We start from the raw sequence: 21,314 nt of genomic DNA, 5'->3' as shown, positions 1-21,314 counted from the left end.
AAAAGCTGCTAAATTTGTTCTTTCATTCTTTACATGCAGCAATACAAAATATATACTACCCCCATGGCTGCTTAATTATTTCTACCATCATGTGTTTCTTCTGTTTTGTTTTGTTTTTTAAAAAGCAGAGTGCCCATTCTTTGCATTTAATAACAAACTTATTTTGAAAGTGGGATTAAAGATGGCAGCGTGAGAGGTGAGACAGAGGCTTCCCCCGAAAGCCGCATATAATACAAAAATATAATTAATAAGACGAATCCTAAAAGAGCAACAGAAAAGAGGGCTGCGCCAAACTGCATATACCTGGAGAAAAGAATAAACCTCACAGAACAGGGTAATGTACCAAAGCCATGGCCTGGCGAGACCCAAGCCCTACCCCCATTCCAGCTCACCTGCAAGAGGAAGAGAAACAGAGCAGGGAGGGAGTGGAGGCCTGGCACTACTGAATACCCAACTCTGGAGATATGCTCTGGGAGCACAAACCTACATTTCATGGTGCTTTCATGGTACTCTTGTGATTAGGGGATTAGAAAGCTAAGACAGGCAGAATATCTGGAGAGACTGAGACTCCAGCTGCTTGTGGAAATCAGGGATCCATATCCAGATTCTCTGGGACAAAAGAAAAGCAGGCAGTCTGAGAGACTTCCTAACAGCAAGAGGGCTGCTAAAGGGGCAATGATTGCACAGAGCTTACTGCTCAGGAGAAAGGCCAGGTAGACAAAATTGTCCAGGTGAACTCTTCCCAGCAGGTTGGGAAATTTCTTGATCTTCAGGTGCTCCAGCTCCCTGGCTGGCTAGATAGCTCAAAGGACCCCCTCCATGATATGCCATCTACTGTGCCTTTCTTCCAGCCAGCCCCACCTGGCTTGCAAACCGGCAAACCCTACCCTGGCATTAGGGCAGTCAGAGGGAAGCCCCATCTACAGTAACTACAAACGCAAAGCATAGAGGCTTATACCTGTGTGCTCGGCCCACTGGTTCTGGCAGTGGGGGCAGGCATAGCAGCTAGGAAGCAGGAAACAGCTCTTTCCCACCCCCCACACCCAGGCACCAATACCACTCCCCTGCAACCCCTGACATTGCTTCAGGGGCTGAGCAGCTCCAGAGAGTAGAGCTTCTGGGCACTAGAAGGTGCCATATACAAACATGAAATGCCAAAGAAACCTGGTTCAAAGTAAAAATATGAATACAACACCTGAGAAAGATTCAAATGAAATCGACCTCATGAATCTTCCTGAGTGGGATTTCAAAATAAAAATCTTTAACATGCTAATGGAGGTACAGAAAAATATTCAAGAACTCAGGAATGAATTCTGGTTGGAGATCCAATCATTGAAGAACACAATGGAGGGTATTAAAAGCAGATTAGATACAGTGGAGGAGATGATAAATAAAATAGAAACTAGAGAGGAGGGATACAAAGAAGCTGAGACACATACAAAGAAGGAGAAAAAAGGATCTCTAGGAATGAAAGAACATTGAGAGAACTGTGTGACCAATCCAAATGGAACAATATATGCATTATAGGGGTACCAGAAGAAGAAGAGAGATAAAAAGTGATAGAAAGTGTCTTTGAGGAGGTAATTGCTGAGAACATCCCAATCTGGGGAAGGAGAAAGTCTCACAAGCCATGGAGGTGCACAGATCTGCCAACACAAGGGAAACAAAGAAGACAACACCAAGACATATAGTAATTAAAATGGCAAAGATCAAGTATAAGGACAGAATATTAAAAGCAGGCAGAGAGAGAAATAAGATCACATATAAAGGGAAGCCCATCAGGCTATCATCAGACTTCTCAGCAGAAACCATACAGGCCAGAAGGGAATGGCATGATGTATTTAATGCAATGAAGCAGAAGTGCCTCAAACCAAGATTACCTTATCTGGCAAGATTATCATTTAAATTTGAAGGAGGGATTAAACAATTTCCAGATAAGCAAAAGCTGAGAGAATTTACCTCCCACAAACCATCTGTACAGTGTATTTTGGAGAGACTGCTATAGATGCAAGTATTCCTAAGGTTTAATAGCTGTCACCAGAGGTAATAAAACCACAATAAAGAAAGTAGAACAGTTAATTACTAAGCAGATGCAAAATTAAATCAACAACCCACAAAGTCACTCAAGAGATACACAAAGACTACAGAATGTGACACCTAGTATATAAAGAACGGAGGAGGAAGAAAAAGGAGGAGAAAAAAAGAACCCTTAGATTGTGTTTGTAATAGCATACTAAGTGAGTTAACTGAGACTCTTAGATAGTAAGGATGTTAACCTTGAACCTTTGGTAAACACGAATCTGAAGCCTGCAATGGCACTAAGTACATACCTGTTGATAATCACCCTAAATGTAAATGGACTGAATGCACCAATCAAAAGACACAGAGTCGCTGTTTGGATAAAAAAACAAGATCCATCTATATGCTGCCTACAAGAGACTCACTTTAAACCCAAAGGCATATACAGACTAAATGTGAAGGGATGGAAAAAGATATTTCATGCAACTAATAGAGAGAGAAAAGCAGGAGTTGCAGTACTTGTGTCAGACGAAATAGACTCCAAAACAAAGAAAGTCACAAGAGGCAAAGAAGGACGTTACATAAAGATTAAGGGGTCAATCCAACAAGAAGATATAACCATTATAAATGTCTATGCACCCAACACAGGAGCACCTACATATGTGAAACAAATACTAACAGAATTAAAAGAGGAAATAGAATGAAATGCATTCATTCAAGGAGACTTCAATACTCCACTCACTCTGAAGGACAGATCAGCCAGATGGAAAATAAGTAAGGAGAATGAGGCAATGAAAAACACATTAGAATACATGGACCTAACAGACATCTACAGAACTCTCCACCAAAAAGCAGCAAAAGACACATTCTTCTCAAGTGCACATGGAACATTTTCAAGAATAGATCACATAATAGGCCACAAAAAGAGCCTCAGTAAATTTAAAACTATTGAAATTGTACCAGGCAGTTTCTCAGACCACAAAGTTATGAAACCAGAAATAAATTACGCAAAGAAAATGAAAAATCCCACAAACACATGGAGGCTTCACAACATGCTCCTACATAACCAATGGATCAATGACCAAACAAAAACAGAGATCAAGCAATACATGGAGACAAAAGACAACAATAATACAACACTGCAAAATCTGTGGGACGCAGCATAGGCCATGCAAAGAGGAAAGTGTACTGCAATACAGGCCTACCTCAGGAAAGAAGAACAATCCCACATGAACACTCTAAACTCACAATTAACAAAACTAGAAAAAGAAGAATAAATGAGGCCCAAAGTCAGTAGAAGGAGGGACCTAATAAAAATTAGAGCATAAATAAATAAAGTTGAAGAATAAAGCAATAGGAAGAACCAATGAAGTCAGTACTCGTTCTTTGAGAAAATATACAAAACATAAAATCCTAGCTAGACTTATCAAGAAAAACAGAGAGTCTGTACACATAAACAATCAGAAACGAAAAAGGAAAAATCAGTATGGGCACCACAGAAATAGAAAGAATTATTAGAGAATACTATGAAAAATTATATGCTAACAAACTGGATAACCTAGAAGAAATGGACAACTTTCTAGAAAAATACAACCTTCCAAGGCTGACCAAGAAAGAAACAGAAAATCTGAACAGACTGATTACCAGCAATGAAATTGAATCAGTAATCAAAAACCGACCTAAGAACAAAACTCCTGGACAAGATGGCCTCACTGCTGAATTTTATCAAACATTTAGTAAAGACCTAATACCCATCCTCCTTAAAGTTTTCCAAAGAGGAAAAGAAGAGGAAATACTTCCAAACTCATTCTATGAGGCGAGCATCACTCTAATACCAAAACCAGGCAAAGACACCACAAAAAAGAAAATTACAGACCAAAATACCTGCTGAACATAGATGCAAAAACACTCAACAAATTATTAGCAAACCAAATTGAAAAATACATCAAAAAGATCATCCATCATGATCAGGAAAGATTTATTCCAGGGATGCAAGGATGGTACAACACTTGAAAATCCATCAACATCATCCACCACAACAAAAAGAAGGACAAAACCCACATGATCATTCCAATAGATGCTGAAAAAGCATTTGACAAAATTCAACATCCATTAATGATATAAACTCTCAACAAAATGGGTTTAGAGGGCAAGTACTTTAACATAATAAAGGCCATATATGACAAACCCACAGCCAACATTATACTTAACAGTGAGAACCTGAAAGCTTTTCCTTTAAGATCGGGATCAACACAAGGATGCCCACTCTCCTCACTTCTATTCAACATAATACTGGAGGTCCTACCCATGGCAATCAGACAACACAAAGAAATAAAAGGCATCCAGACTGTCAAGGAAGAAGTCAAACTGTCACTGTTTGCAGATGTCATGATATTGTACATAAAAACCCCTAAAGAATCCACTCCAAAACTACTAGATGTAATACCTGAATTCAGCAAAATTGCGGGATACAAAATTAATACAGAAATCTGTTGCGTTCCTATACACTAACGATGAACTAGCAGAAAGAGAATGCAGGAAAACAATTCCTTACACAGTTGCATCAAAAAGAATAAAATACCTAGGAATTAACCTAACCAAGGAAGTGAAAGACTTGTACTCTGAAAACTGCAAGAGACTCATGAGAGAAATTAAAGAAAATACCAATAAATGGAAACAAATCCCGTGCTCATAGATAGGAAGAATTAATATTATCAAAATGACCATCCTGCCTAAAGCAATCTACAAATTCAATGCAATTCCTATAAAAATACCAACAGCATTCTTCAATGAACAGAGCAAATCATTCTAAAATTCATATGGAACCACAAAAGACTCCAAATAGCCAAAGCAATCCTGAAAAGGAAGAATAAAGCTGGAGGGATTATGCTCCCCTACTTCAAGCTCTACTACAAAGCCATAGTAATCAAGGCAATTTGGTACTGGCACAAGAGGAGAACCATAGGCCAATGGAACAGACTAGAGATCCCTGATATAAACCCATCCATACATGGTCAATTAATATATGATAAAGGAGCCATGGACATACAATGGGAAAATGACAACTGGTATTGGCAAAACTGTACAGCTACGTGCAAGAGAATGAAACTGGACTATTGTTTAACCCCATACACAAAAGTAAACTCGAAATGGATCAAAGACCTGAATGTAAGTCATGAAACCATTAAACTCTTAGAACAACATAGGCAAAAATCTCCTGAATATAAGCATGAGCAACTTCTTCCTGAACCTATCTCCTCAAGCAAGGGAAATAAAAGCAAAAATGAACACATGGGACTACATCAAACTAAAAAGTTTATTTACGGCAAAGGACACCATCAACAGAACAAAAAGGCATCCTACAGTATGGGAGAATATATTTGTAAATGACATATCTGACAAGGGGTTAACATCCAAAATATATAAAGAACTCACACGCCCCAACACCCAAAAGGCAAATAACCCAATTAAAAAATGGGCAGAGGATATGAAGAGACAATTCTTCAAAGAAGAAATTCCAATGGCCAACAGACACATGAAAAGATACTCCACATCACTAATCATCAGGGAAATGCAAATTAAAACCACAATGATATATCACCTCACACCAGTAAGGCCAGCATCAAAAAGTCTAAGAATAACAAATGCTGGTGAGGATGTGGAGAAAGGGGAACCCTCCTACACTGCTGGTGGGAATATAAGCTAGTTCAACCATTGTGGAAAGTGTGGATAAAATGGGAGTTCCTGTGGCCCGGATTCTCACCTGACCCTGGTTGACTAGCTCCCTGCACACCTGTGGGTAATACATAGCTGTTGACTCTATATAAAGATATCTGCCCAGTGCTCTGGGTGCAACACGGTGGCAGGGCTGCAAGGCTGCAGGAGAGCAGAAAAGAGGCTGGAGTGGTGGTAGTGCTGAGGACAGAGGCCCAGAGGACGGCTGTGTGGGATAACTGTGCAGAGAGGCCCAGAGGATGGCTGTGTGGGATGATTGTGAGGGACAGCTGTGCAGGCAGAGTGGCCCAGAGGACAGCTGTGCAGGAGAGCTGTGCAGAGAAGCCCAGAGGACAGCTGTGCAGACAGAGGGGCCCAAAGGCAGAGACTGGCTTGATGCATACAGATTCGCCCTGAGTGAATGGGATTCTAGTGACTGGCCTGCCACCTGGAAATAAAGTTGGGTATAACCCTTTCACCCCAAAGAGCATTCTGCTGTCAACTTTCTTTGGTCACATTGAATCCATAGTGAACTTGTCCCGGGCTGAAACCCATTGGCAAGAGAAAAGCAATATGGAGGCTCCTCAAAAAACTTAAAAGAGAAATACCATTTGACCTAGGAATCCCACTCCTTGGAATTTACCCAAAGAATACAATTTCTCAGACTCAGAAAGACATGTGCACCCCTATGTTTACTGCAGCACTATTTACAATAGCCAAGATATGGAAGCAACCTAAGTGTCCATCAGTAGATGAATGGATGAAGAAGATGATGTACATATACACAATGGAATACTATTCAGCCATAAGAAATAAACAAATCCTACCATTTCCAACAACATAGATGGAGCTGGAGGATATTATGCTCAGTGAAATAAGCCAGGTGGAGAAAGACAAGTGCCAAATGATTTCCCTCATTTGTGGAGTATAATAGTGAAGCAAAACTGAAGAACAAAGTAGCAGCAGACTCACAGACTCCAAGAAGGGACTAGTGGTTACCAAAGGGGAGGGTTGGGGGAGGGCAGGTGGGGAGGGAGGGAGATAGGGATTGAGGGATATTATGTTTAGTACACATGGTGTTGGGGGTCACAGAGAAAACAGTGTAGCACAGAGAAAGCATACAGTGAATCTGTGGCATCTTCCTACACTGATGGACAGTGACTGCATTGGGGTATGGGTGGGGACTTGATAATATGGGTAAATTTAGTAACCACATTTTTTTTTCATGTGAAACCTTCATAAGAGTGTATATCAATAACCTTAATAAAAAATTTAAAAAATAAAAACAAACTTATTTTGGATTCAGTGATTAAACTAGTTTTTACTGTTATTTAGCAGTGACTAAGAATAAGGGTCCTGTGCTTAAAGCAGGTACCATAAAACCAAGTCACATTCATGGAGAACTGCAAAATTACAATGATCCTGATATTTGTTCCTTTATTGCTTTCTTTCTCTTTTCTTCAACTCCACTACCCTGTGCTAGAGGCCTTCTGTACTCCAGTGTTTACAAGTGGCCCAGTGAAAAATGGGTTCAACCTTGGCTTCATCAAAAATATCCAGCAGGTGTTTGGAGATAACAAGAAGTTCTGGTTAATACCTATTGGTTCCAGGTGGGTAATTACTGCATCCTGAAGAAGTTGATATTGGACCATGCCTTGAAGTAGTGAGTTCAGTTTTGACTGTGGTATATAGCAGGCATCAGACCAATGTAAAACTCTATCCCCAAGTTTTTCATTTCTTAGTAAAGAGAAATCAGGAAGTAAGGGTATGATAAAGATATTCTCATGCTTTGTACAGTGCAGACTGGTGCCATTCTTTTACAAGTGAATTTGGTAATATGTGTCAAAAAACATAATCTACATATCCATTATCCTAGTAGTTCCATTTCTGGAAATCTATCCTAAAATAGACAAACTAGGCACAAAAATGTTCAGCACAGCATTATTTCCATCTGTGGGGAAAACTGAAGTTCATATGGCCAGGAACCTCACCTGACCCTAAACTACTTAATGATGTAATTGGCCTACTGCTATGCCACTGCCTCCACACCTGTAGGCAATAAGCTATTACTGACTGAGTCACTATATAAGGTGTTCTTCCCAGTGCTCTAGGCAGAGGCAGAGACAGAGGTAGATAATGGACCTGCAGACTGTTGCATGCAGATGTGATTCTAGTGCTCAACCTACTACCATGAGTATAAAGCTGAGTATAAACCCTTTTACCCTCAAGAACATTCTGTTGTCATTTCTCGGTCTCACTGAGTCTATAGTGAAATTGTCCAGGGCTGAAACCCTCAGGCAAGACACCATCCAATAAATATGAAACAACCTAAAACTATATATATATATATATATATATATATATATATGGAATATTATATGGTTAAAAATAATGGTAATAAAGACTACGTCATAATCCTCCTACACTGCTGGTGGGAATATAAACTAGTTCAACCATTGTGGAAAGCAATATGGAGGTTCCTCAAAAAACTAAAAATAGAAATACCATTTGCCCCGGGAACTCCACTCCTAGGAATTTACCCAAAGAAAACAACTTCTTAGATTCAAAAAGACATATGCACCCATATGTTTATTGAGGCACTATTTACAATAGCCAAGACATGGAAGCAACCTATGTGTCCGTCAGTAGTTGATTGGATAAAGAAGATGTGGTACATATACAGAATGGAGTACTATTCAACCATAAGAAAGAAACAAATTCTACCATTTGCAACAATGGATGGAGCTAGAGGTATTATACTCAGTGAAATAAGTCATGCAGAGAAAGACAAATACCAAATGATTTCCTTCATTTTTGGAGTATAACAATGAAGCAAAACTGAAGGAACAAAATAGCAGCAGACTCACAGACTCCAAGAAGGGACTAGTGGTTACCAAAGGGGAGGGTTGGGGGAGGGCAGGTGGGGAGGGAGGGAGAAGGGGATTATGAAGTATCATGATTGGTGCACATGGTGTGTGTGGGGTCACGGGGCAGACAGTGTAGCTCAGAAAAGACAAATAGGGACTCTGTGGCATCTTCCTACATTGATGACCAGTGACTGCAATGGGGTATGGGGGGGTACTCGATAATAAGGGTGAATGTGATAACCACATTGTTTTTCTTGTGAAACCTTCCTAACAGTGTATATCAATGATGGCTTAATTAAAAAAAGACTATCATAATAAGGGGAAATACTCTATTTTAAGTGAAAAATGTAGAACTCAAAATGACATGTACATTGTGATGAAAAATATGTACAAATATATACAGAAGAAAAACAGAGGGGAAACAGTTCCCTAAGAATACTCTAAGTAGTAAGGCAATAGTCTTAGAAATTATTTTTCTTGTCTCCATTTTTCATATTGTGGGGTGATTGCTTAATTTTATGAAGGAAAAAATTAAAACAAAAAGCAATAACAAAAATTGATTTAGAGATTGTATGTAATACTTAGAACTGCAAAAGGAATGAGGAGAAAGCAGTGGAGAGATGAGTTTGTGTCCTCTGAGTGATTTCATGAACCAGAATCATCAACTACTGTCAACTAAACTAGCTCTCCATCAAAGCTTATTTATAGCCTTCTTGCAGCCCCCTTTAGATCCATTCCTCAGACAAGATATATCCACTTGTTCATTTATTTGAGGAAATTCTGTTGGAGTAGATTTTAATTAAGAAAAAACTTATCCTCCCCTTTACTTATTGATTTTATACTTCCTGTGTACCAGTTAGTGTTTTATAGGCTCATTTATTTAAAGCTAATGCACATTATACTATCTTGACTATAAATCACAAGACAAGACTGTCAGTGGGTAATGTGCATTAATAACCATTACTAGCAATTATTTGCACCCCACTCACAAACATTCATACACAAATACACACACACTACCACAACATCAAAGGGAGGTGTAAAAATGAGTCTTCTCTGGAATAAAGAACAAAAGCAAAAATCAAAGCCAATTAATTTATAATCTGTATACTTATATCCTCTATAGAGAACTAACAATAAAATCTGTCAACTATCAATTAACCACATTTGTGAACAGGAGAAAAGGCATAGATATTATCAAATGATAATGAAAATCATTCAGATATAAATTTGAAATGCATTCAGATATATAGGCTCAAATGTTTAAACTACAACCCACTCTAGCCAGGGCCAGCTCAGTTCCCTCCAATACATCTGTCTTGCCAATGGGTTTCAGCCAGACAAGTTCATTATGGATTCAGTGAGACTGAAAAAATGACAATGGAACGTTCTTGGGGTGAAGGGGTTTATACCCAACTTTATTGCCATGGTGGCAGGTCAAGAAAAGAATCCCGTCCTCTCATAGCAAGTCTGCATGCAGCAAGCAGGTCTCTGCCTCAGCCTCTCTGCCCCCACAGCCATGTCAGTCTCTGCCCTTGGTGCTGCCGCCACTCCAGTCTCTACTCTCCTGCAGCCTTGGAGCAGTGCCGCTATGTTGCCAGGTGGCAGTGTTGCCCAGAGCACTGGGTGGAGCTCTTTATATAGAATTAAAAACAACATATTGCCCACATGTGTGTAGTCAGTCAGCCAACCAGGGCCAGGTGAGAATCCTGGCCATAGGAACCTTCACTTCCTCCACAACATCCTAACTGTTAGTGGCCAGAGATTAACCAGAGAGGTAGCCCTAGGTTACCATAAATATCCACAAAGATGATCACACATACAGATAATTGCTCCCAGAATCTGCACTTTTAGAGATGCCTTACTCTGGCTCTTTCCCCCAGCTCCTAATAACTTTTCTACCATACAAAACAAATAATACAAAACAAATTCAGGCAATGTTATCTATAACCAACTCACAGCAATGAATCTTCACTGTACTCAATGTTTCTGAATCTGCTAATTTTTCTTGAAAATTTAGAACCAAAGCAATAAGATAATGGGATATAAATTAGGATCACAGCATTAAAATATATTTATGAAGCTTGCTATGTGTGCACAGGACATAACTGGTCATTGTGAGAAGCAAGTTATAGACTCAAGATATATAGACTCAAGATATAAGCAAGATATAGAAATTATGCAAAAAACTGATAATATTGTAAGAACCTATTCCACCATGGATTTAGCCAATAAGCTAAATTATTTAAGTCTTCCTAAGAAGCCCTCTCCTATCTCTAGGAGGGTTATTACCTTCATAAAAAATCTTCATCAGTTATAAGAGTTCACTGCCTTTCTTTCCCCACCAGCCCTGGTGATGGACACTCCTTCCCTATAAGGTCTATGAGTGAGTCTCAGAACCCACTGCTAGCAAATGAAGAGCCCTGGGAGGACAATGAGGATGACAACCGAGGTAAGTAGTTTGAGAAAGAAATCCTTTCTTGTATCTCCAGCAGATCAAGCACTAACAAAGACCCTATTAACACAATGGTGTAGTGTAGTGAGAAAATGGTACATCAACCTCATCAGTGCCCTTTGGATGTAGAAGGGCATATATGGTCAGATTTGTTTAGCAAATATGGGTGACTGAGGTAGGATTAGATGGCATCTTGGGAGGTGTGTTACCATCTTTGTGATACTATGATTGACAACCAATTAGATAATCAGGAAACATAATAAACAGTGCTCTGCATGTTTGTAAACAATCCTGCCAATTGGTCACTCATGGTGTTTTCCTTGAATTAATTCAATTGATGGGCAACAGCTCATGTTTCTCTACCCTGATTCATTCACATTGGTTAAGTTTTCATTAGAATTTTATTCTCATTCTCTTTTAGAATGGTATAAATATACAAAATAATAAAAGAGTATATGAAAGGAAGCCTACACATGCATGTAGTCTCCTTTTCTAAAAGGCAGAGGGGCAAAGGAAAAATAAGGGGCAGCAATTTGCCCTTTCTCCTTTTCCCGCCAGATTATTGGGCCATCTTGAGATTTTTTTTGTGAAGAGATCATGTCATGTACCTCCATTGCCGCGATTCCTTGTCTCCACCTCCAACATTCGTTTATGTTATAATACTAGGCATCAGAGAGTAATTTTTAGTGGCTGGTCCCAATAATGCAGTAGCCGACAGAAATCTTAAATGGGAACTTACAGTAGTTACCAGAAACTGTACCTGGGGTGAATGAGACTGAATTAGGACATGTAAAGGCATTGAGGTGGGAGCAGAGACAGGGAACAAGCCTTTCTAAATGTTCATGCAGTTAGACAGTCTAGGCCCAAGTTCTCTACCTGGTTAATTAGGTTTCAGAGTAAGACACATTACCAAGACTAAGGAAGACAAAGCAGTCCCAAATCCATAGTTACAAAAACAAAAGCGTTTTTGCTCAGTCCAAAGGACTTATAATATAAGCAATTCTCTTACCTCTTCCTACTGACTATTGAAAAATGAACTCTATTTTGACCTACCTTCCTTCAGCTATCAGTGTTTCTAACAGACTTTAACTTACAACAGTTATAACAACTTTTATTTTGGTATTAAGAAACCCAAAGTCTAATAAAATCAGACTTTCAGGGTCTTAACCTAGTTAACCTAGTTAGAAATGAAAAAAACTATTCATAACTGATTTTTGTGTTGGCAAGCAGGACACTTAAAGTATAGATGTAGTACAACATTATAAAGAGGATATCTTCAAGAGTTTCCAGTTCCAGACTTTTTCAAAAATGTTCAATTATAAAAAAATGTGTGTACCATTTTATAGTTGACAAAGTACTTTCATATACTTTTTTCATATCCTTTGTCTCTAGCAATTGTCAAGTTAAATAGGCATTATTCATACCATCCCCATTTTATAATTGAGGAAACAGATCTCTAGATGTCAAATAACTTATCCAAGATCATCTAGCAAGAAAGCAGCAGATTTAAAGTAAGGTATCATGATTAAAATCCTGGACTCTTTTCAATACAATGTCCATGTCTGTCATATATCCTCAAATACATATGAGACACAGTGATGTGATTGGACGGCATCTTGCTACCTGATACATTCAACTGCTTCTTGTGTAAATTGTAAAATCATAGGCTATAAGCTTCCTTTAACTTTAGTAAGACCGCTATGCCATCCCACATATATAAGGGTTTTTTGAAGTCCATTGCAAGAGATTCCTCAACTCTCCTTTATCACCCTTTTCATTATCAAACAAATCTAACTATTAGGAAACCATATTTTTAACACAAATTTTTATGCTGCATAATTTGTCCAGTTGATTCTGCATTATCTCCAGATGGCCCCATTTTCTGTGCATAGTAAGTCATATAAAATAAGTCCTTGCACTTTTAACAACTTAGATTCCTGGGGAAAGTATTGTAAATTAAAATTATGTTTGTTGAACTTAATTTCTGGGAACTTATCCATTTCTTCTAGGTTGTCCAATTCATTGGCATTAAATTGTTCGTGTAGCTTCTTATGGTTCTTCGTAATTCTGTAGTATCATTTGTTACTTCTCTTTCATTTCTGATTTTACTTATTTGAGCCCTCTTTTTTTTTCTTGGTGAGTCTAGCTAAGTTTGTCAATTTTGTCTTTCCAAAGAACCAGCTTTTAATTTCACTCATCTTTTCTATTGTCTTTTTAGTCTCTATTTGATTTATTTCCACTCTGATCTTTCTTATTTCCTTCCTTTACTAACTTAGGTCTTCATTTGTTCTTCTTTTTATAGTTCCTTGAGATATAAAGTTAAGTTTTTTATTTGAGACTTTTCTTGCTTATTGAGGTAGGCCTGTATTGCTATGAACTTCCTTCTTAGAACCACTTTTGCTATATCATAGTACTGCCATTTTCATTTTTCTCTAGGTATTTTTTAAAATTTCTCCTTTGATTTCTTTGATGACCCATTAGTTGTTTAGTACCATGTTGTTTAATCTCCACATTTTAATATTTTTTCTAGTTTTCTTCTAATAATTGATTTCTAATTTCAAACTGTATTGTTCAGAAGAGAAGCTTGATATGATTTCAATCTTCTTGTACTTACTGAGACTTGTTATGTGTCCTGATGCATGATCTATCCTGGAGAATGTTCCATGTGCATGTGAGAATGTTTATTCTGTTGCTTTTGGAAGGAGAGTTCTATATATATCTCTAGTAATGCCATCTGGCCTTAATGCATTGTTTAAGGCCAAGGTTTCCCTATTATTTCTGTCTGGGTGATATATCCTTTGACATAAGTATGGTGTTAAAATCTCTTACCATTATTATTATTATATTCCTGCCAGTCTCTCCTTTTAGGTCCATTAATATTTGCCTTATATATTTTGGTGCTCTTATGTTGGGTGCATATATATTTATAAATGTCATGCCTGTTTTGCTGGACTGATACCTTTATCATTATGTAGTGTCCCTCTTTGTCTTGTATTATAGTCCTTGTTTTTAAAGTCTATTTTGTCTGATATGAGCATAACTACACCATCTTTCTTTTCATTTCCATTTGCATGGAATATCTTTTAATATCCCTTCACTTTTAGTCTGTGTCTGTCTTTACTTCTGAAATGAGTCTCTTGTTGTCAGAATACACATGGGTCCTTTTTTAAATCCATTCAGCCACATTTTTGTTTTAGTTCTCAGTTGAGAATTTGAAGGTTATCTCAATGATAACCTTGCAAGGTAGAAAATTTTTGGTTGGCAGTTTTTGCCTTTCAGCACTTTGAATATGTCATAACATTCCATTTTGACTTGCAAAGTTCCTGCTGAAAAATCTACAGATGGCCTTATGGGGTTTCCCCGTAACATAACAAGTTGTTTTTCTCTTCCTGCTTTTAGGATCTACCTTTTTTTATCAAATGCACATCACAGTTGATCAACAGTCCCCCTCACTCTTCCCCCAGCCCCCACCCACTCCCCTCCCCCTTGGTAACCACTAGTCACTTCTTAGTGTCTATGAGTCTAAGGCTGTTTTGTGCCTTCTGTTTTGCTTTGTTTTATATTCCACAAATAAGTGAAATCATTATGGTATTTGTCTTTCTCTGCCTGGATTGTTTCACTGAGCATATTACCCTCTAGGTCCATCCATGTTGTTGCAAATGGCAGGATTTCTTTTCTTTGACTGGCTGAATAATATTCCATTGTGTATATGTACTGCATCCTCTTTATCCATTCATCTATTGATGGACACTTGGATGGTTTCCATATCTTGGCTATTGCAAACACTATAGCAATAAACATAGAGGTGCATATATCTTTTTGAATCAGGGATTTTGTTTTCTTCAGGTAAATTCCTAGGAGTGGAGTTACTGGGTCAAATGGTATTTCTATTTTTAGTTTTTTGAGGAATCTCCATACTGCATTCCACAGCAGTTGCACCAATTTGCAGTACCACCAACAGTGTAGGAGGGTTCCGCTTTCTCCACATCCTCACCAGCATTTGTTATTCTAGTCTTTTTGATGTTGGCCATCTTAACTGGTGTGAGGTGATATCTCATTGTGGTTTTAATTTGCATTTCCCTGATGATTAGCGATGTGGAACGTCTTTTCATGTACCTGTTGGTCATCTGAATTTCTTCTTTGGAGAAGTGTCTGTTCAGATCCCCTGCCCCTTTTTCAATCTGGTTATTTCTTTTTGGGTATTGAGGTGTGTGAATTCTTTATATATTTTGGATGTTAATCCTTTGTCAGATGAGTCATTTATGAATATATACTCCCATACTGTAGGATGCCTTTTTTGTTCTGCTGATGGTGTCCTTTGCTGTACAGAAGGTTTTTAGTTTGATGTAGTCCCACTTGTTCATTTTTTACTATGTTTCCCTTGACTGAGGAGATCTGTTCAGGAAAAAGATTCTGTTTATATTCAACAGATTTTCCGTCTAAGAGTTTTATGGTTTCATGACTTACATTCAGGTCTCTTTGATCCATTTTGAGTTTACCTCGGTGTATAGGGTTAGACAATAATCCAGTTTCATTCTCTGACATGTAGCTGTCCAGTTTTACCAACACCAGCTGTTAAAGAGGCTGCCTTTTCCCATTGTATATTCATGGCTCCTTTATCATATATTAATTGACCATATATGCTTGGGTTAATATCTAGGCTCTCTATTCTGTTCCATTTGTCTATGGGTCTGTTCTTGTGTCAGTTTCAAATTGTTTTGATTACTGTAGCTTTGTAGTAGAGCTTGAGGTCAGGGAGTGTAATCTGCCCCACTTTGTTCTTTCTAAGGATTGTTTTGGCTATTTGGGGCCTTTTTTTGGTTCCATATGGATTTTAGATCTATTTGTTCTAGTTCATTGAAGAATGCTGTTGGTATTTTGATAGGGATTGCATTGAATCTGTAAAATGCTTTGGAAAGGATGGCCATCTTAACAATGTTGATTCTTCCTATCTATGAGCACAGGATAGATTTCTGTATTTTGGTGTCTTCTTTAATTTCTCTTATGAGTGTCTTGTAGTTTTCAGAGTGTAGGTATTTCACCTCCTTGGTTAAGGTTATTTCTAGGTATTTTATTGTTTTTGATCCAATTGAAAATGGAGTTGTTTTCCTGATTTTTCTTTCTGCTAGTTCATCATTAGTATATAGGAATGCAACAGATTTTTGTGTATTAATATTGTACCTGCAAATTTGTTGTATTCAATTATTAGTTCTAGTGGTTTTTTAGTGGATTTTGTGGTTTTCTATGTATAATATCATGCCATCTGCAAATAGTGAGAGTTTAATTTCTTCCTTACAAATTTGGATACCTTTTATCTGTTTGTGTTGGCTGACTGCCATGGCTAGGACCTCCAGTACTCTGTTGAATAAAAGTGGGGAGAGTGGACATCCTTGTCTTGTTCCTGATCTTAGAGGAAAAGCTTTCAGCTGTTGCTGTTGAGTATGGTGTTGGCTGTGGGTTTTCATATATGGCCTTTATTACGTTGAGATACATGCCCTCTAAACCCATTTTGTTGAGTTTTTATAATGAATTGATGTTGAATTTTCTCAAATGCTTTTCAGCATCTATTGAGATGCTCATGTGGCTTTATTCTTGGTTTTGTTAATGTGGTATATGATATTGGTGGGTTTGCAAATATTGTATCATCCTTGCATCTCTGGAATTCCACTTGGTCATGATAAATGAACTTTTTGATGTATTTTTGGACTTGGTTTGCTAATATTTTGTTGAGGATCTTTGCATCTGTGTTCGTCAGGGATGTTGGTATGTAATTTTCTTTTTCTGAGTTATCTTTGTCTGGTATTGGTATTAGAGTGATGCTGGCTTCATAGAATGACTTTGGAAGTATTTCCTCCTCTTCTCCTTTTTGGAATACTTTAAGAAGTATGGGTTAGCTCTTCTTTAAATGTTTGGTAGAATTTGGCAATGAAGGCATCTGGATCAGAAGTTTTGTTTTTGGCAATTCTTTTTATTACCAATTCGATTCCATTGCTGGTAATTGGTCTGTTCAGATTTTCTGTTTCTTCTTAGGTCAGTCTTGAAGGTTGTATTCTTCTAGGAAGTTGTCTATTTCTTCTAAATTGTCCAATTTGTTGGCATTTAATTTTTCATAGTATTCTCTAATAATTCTTTGTATTTCTGTGGCATCCATTTTGATTATTCTTACTTCATTTCTAATTCTCTTAATGGGTGTACACTCCCTTTTTTCTTGGTAAGTCTGGCAAGGGGTTTATCTATTTTGGTTATTTTCTCAAAGAACCAGGTCATGGTTTCATTGATTTTTTTTTTTGTTTTACTCTTCTCCATTTTATTTATTTTTGTTCTTATCTTTAGTATTACCTTCCTTCTACTGACTTTGAGTGTTATTTGCTCTTTTTATTATTTTTTTAAATTGTTATTTTAGACTTTATTTGGGATTGTTCTTGTTTCTTGAGGTAAGTCTGTATTGCTATGTAATTTCTTCTCAGGACTGCCTTTTCCATGTCCCACATATTTTGGGATGTTGTGTTTCTCTTATCATTTCTCTTATCATTTTACTCCATGTCTGTTTTAATTTGTTCATTGATCCATTAATTATTAGGAACATGTTGTTTAGCCTTTATAGGTTTGTAAGTCTTTTTGTTTTCTTTATGTAATTTATTTCTACTTTCATACCATTTTGGTTTAAAAAGCTGCTTGATAAACTTTAATATATTTTAATTTATTGAGTCTTTACTTGTGGCCTATTATGTGATCTATTCTGGAGAACATTCCATGTACACTTGAGAAAAATATGTATCCTGCTGCCTTTGGATAGAGTGTTCTATAGATATCTCTTAAGGCAGTTGGATCTAATGTATTGTTCAGTGCCTCTGTTTCTTTATTTACTTTCTGTATGATCTGTCTTTCATGGGAGTGGTGTGTTAAAGTCTAGCAAAATGAATGCATTGCATTCTATTTCACTAACACTGTTAGTATTTGTTTCACATATGTATATGCCCCTATACTGGTGCATATCTATCTATCTATCTATCTATCTATCTATCTATCTATCTATCTATCTATCTATCATTTATTTATTTACTTATTAATTTATTTCTTTTATTTTTAAAATATTTTTTTATTAAGGTATTATTGATATACACTCTTATGAAGATTTCACTTGAAAAACAATGTGGATACTACATTCACCCATATTATCAAGTCCCCACACACACCCCACTGCAGTCACAGTCCATCAGCATGGTAACATGCCACAGATTTACTATTTGCCTTCTCTGTGCTACACTGTATTCTCCGTGACATCCCATACCATGTGTGCTAAACATAAAACTCCTCAATCAACTTCTCTCTCCCTTCTGACCCACCCTACCACATCCCTACCATTTGGTAACCGCTAGTCCCTTGTTGGAGTCTGTCAGTCTGCTGCTGTTTTCTTCCTTCAGTTTTGCATCATTGTTATATTCAACAAATGAGGGAAATTATTTGGCACTTGTCTTTCTTGACCTGGCTTATATCACTGAGCATAATATCCTCCAGCTCCATACATGTTGTTACAAATGGTACAATTTGTTTCCTTCTTACAGCTGAATAGTATTCCATTGTGTATGTACCACATCTTCTTTAACCATTCATCTATGGATGGACACTTAGGTTGCTTCCATTTCTTGGCTATTGTAAATAGTGCTGTGATAAACATAGGGGTGCATATGTCTTTTTCAATCTGCGCTCCCACATTCTTAGGGTAAAATCCTAGGAGTGGAATTCCTGGGTCAAATAGTATTTCTATTTTTAGTTTTTTGAGGAACCTCCATACTACTTTCCACAATGGTTGAACTAATTTACATTCCCATCAGCAGTGTAGTAGGGTTCCCCTTTCTCCACATCCTCACCAACATTTGTTGTTGTTTGTCTTTTGGATGGTAGCCATCCTTACTGGTGTGAGGTGATGTCTCATTGTGGTTTTAATTTGCATTTCTCTGATGATTAGCTGTTGGCTTTCTGGACCTGTTGGCTTTCTGAATTTCTTCTTTGGAGAAGCTTCTGTTCAGATCCTCTGCCCATTTGTTAATTGGGTTATTTCCTTTTTGTTTGTTGAGGTGCATGAGCTCTTTGTATATTCTGGATGGCAACACTGATCTGATATGTCATTTATGAATATATTCTCCCATACTGTAGGATGCCATTTTGATCTACTGATCATGTCCTTTGCTGTACAGAAACCTTTTAGTTTGATATATTACCAGTTGTTCATTTTGGCTTTTGTTTCACTTGCTTGTGGAGATATGTTCATGAAGAAGTTGTTCACGTTTATATTCAAGAGAGTTTTGCCTATTTTTTCTTCTAAGAGTTTAATGGTTTCGTGACTTACATTCAGGTCTTTGATCCATTTTGAGTTTAATTTTGTGTATGGAGTTAGACAGTAATCCAGTTCCATTCTCTTACATGTAGCTGTCTAGTTTTGCCAACACCAGCTATTTAAGAGGCTGTCATTTCCCCATTGTATATCCATGGCTCCTTTGTTGTATATTAATTGACCATATATGCTTGGGTTTGTATGTGAACTGTCTATTGTGTTCCACTGGTCGATGGGTCTGTTCTTGTGCCAGTAGCAAATTGTCTTGATTTCTGTGGCTCTGTAGTAGAGCTTGAAGTTGGGAAGCGAGATCCCCCTGCTTTATTTTTCTTTCTCAGGATTGCTTTGCTATTCAGGGTCTTTTGTGGTTCCATATGAATTTTAGAACTATTTTCTCTAGTTCATTGAAGAATGCTGTCGGTATTTTGATAGGGATTGCATTGAAGCTGTAGATTGCTTTAGTCAGGATGGCCATTTAAAAATATTAATTCTTCCTTTCCAAGAGCATGGGATGAATTTCCATTTATTTGTGTCTTCTTTAATTTCTCTCAGGAATGTCTTGTAGTTTTCAGCATACAGGTATTTCACTTCCTTGGTTAGGTTTATTCCTAGGTATTTTATTCTTTTATATGCAATTGTGAATGAAATTGTTTTCCTGAGTTCTCTTTCTGCTTTTTCATCATTAGTGTATAGGAATGCAACAGATTTCTCTGTATTAATTCTGTATCCTGCAACTTTGCTGAATTCATGTATTAGATATAGTAGTTTTTAAGTGGATTCTTTAAGGTATTTTATGTAAAATATGTCATCTGCAAACAGTGACAGTTTATCTTCTTCCTTACCAATAGAGGTACCTTTTATTTCTTTGTTTTGTCTTATTGTGATGGCTAGGACCTTCAGTACTATGTTGAATAAATGTGGGGACAGTGGGCATCCTTGTTTTGTTCCCAATCTTAAAGGAAAAGCTTTCAGCTTCTCACTTAAATATGAAGTTGGGTGTGGATTTGTTATATATGGCCTTTATTATGTTGAGGTTCTTGCACTCTATCCCTTTCTGTTGAGAGTTTTTATCATGAATAGATGTTGAATTTTGTTTAATGCTTTTTCAGCATCTATGGAAATGATCATGTGGTCTTTGTCCTTCCTTTTTTGATGTGATAGATGATGTTGATGGATTTTCAAATGTTGTACCCTCCTTGCATCCCTGGGATGAATCCCACTTGATCGTGGTGTATGAACCTCTTGATTTATTTTTGAATTTGGTTTGCTACGGTTTTGTTGAGTATTTTTGCATCTATGTTCATCAGGGATATTGGTCTGTAGTTTTCCTTTTTTGTGTGGTGCCTTTGCCTGGTTTTGGTATTAGAGTGATACTGGCTTCATAGAATGGAGTTGGAAGTATTCCTCCCTCTTCTATTTTTATGAAAATTTTAAGGAGAATGGGTATTATGTCTTCTCTATATGTCTGATAAAATGCAGCAGTGAATCCATCTGGTCTGGGTTCTTTTTTCTTGGGTACCTTTTTGATTACTGATTCAATTTCATTGCTGGTAATTCATCTGCTTAGATTTTCTTTTTCTTCCTGTGTCAATCTTGGAAGGTTGTATTTTTGTAGAAAGTTGTCCATTTTTTCTTGGTTATCTAGTTTCTTAGAATACAGATTTTCATAATATTCTCCAATAATTCTTTGTGTTTCTGTGGTGTCTGTCGTGATTTTGCCATTCTCATTTCTGATTCTATGTATGTATGTAGATTCTCTTTTTATCTTAATAAGTCTGGCTAGGGGTTCATCTATTTTGTTTATTGTTTCAAAGAACCAGCTTTTGGTTTCATTATTGTTTTCTATTGTTTTAGTCTTCTCAATTTTATTTATTTCTTCCCTGAGGTGTATTATGTCCCTTCTTCTGCTGACTTTGGGCTCCAT

General features: G+C 37.3%; 1 protein-coding gene across 4 annotated transcripts in view; it reads left to right on the top strand.

Annotated features, from left to right (window-relative positions):
- The window catches only part of ZDHHC15 (zinc finger DHHC-type palmitoyltransferase 15), a 121,782-nt gene that overhangs the window by 75,267 nt on the left and 25,201 nt on the right, over positions 1 to 21,314 (top strand). For all 4 annotated transcript variants that reach the window (XR_008994993.1, XM_036902713.2, XM_036902714.2 and 1 more), the window contains 2 exons: positions 7,217 to 7,343; positions 10,949 to 11,052. Coding sequence is in view for 3 of the 4 variants with exons in the window: in XM_036902713.2 (XP_036758608.1) it covers positions 7,217 to 7,343; positions 10,949 to 11,052 (231 nt within the window). In the remaining variant the exon portion in view is untranslated. The remainder of the gene's footprint in view (positions 1 to 7,216; positions 7,344 to 10,948; positions 11,053 to 21,314) is intronic.

This window comes from Manis pentadactyla, chromosome X (genome assembly GCF_030020395.1).
Source record: "Manis pentadactyla isolate mManPen7 chromosome X, mManPen7.hap1, whole genome shotgun sequence".
In the NCBI taxonomy this organism is placed as follows: Eukaryota; Metazoa; Chordata; class Mammalia; order Pholidota; family Manidae; genus Manis; species Manis pentadactyla.
The sequence above is the reverse complement of the archived record's forward strand: the minus strand, read 5'-3'. Positions and strand labels throughout refer to the sequence as shown.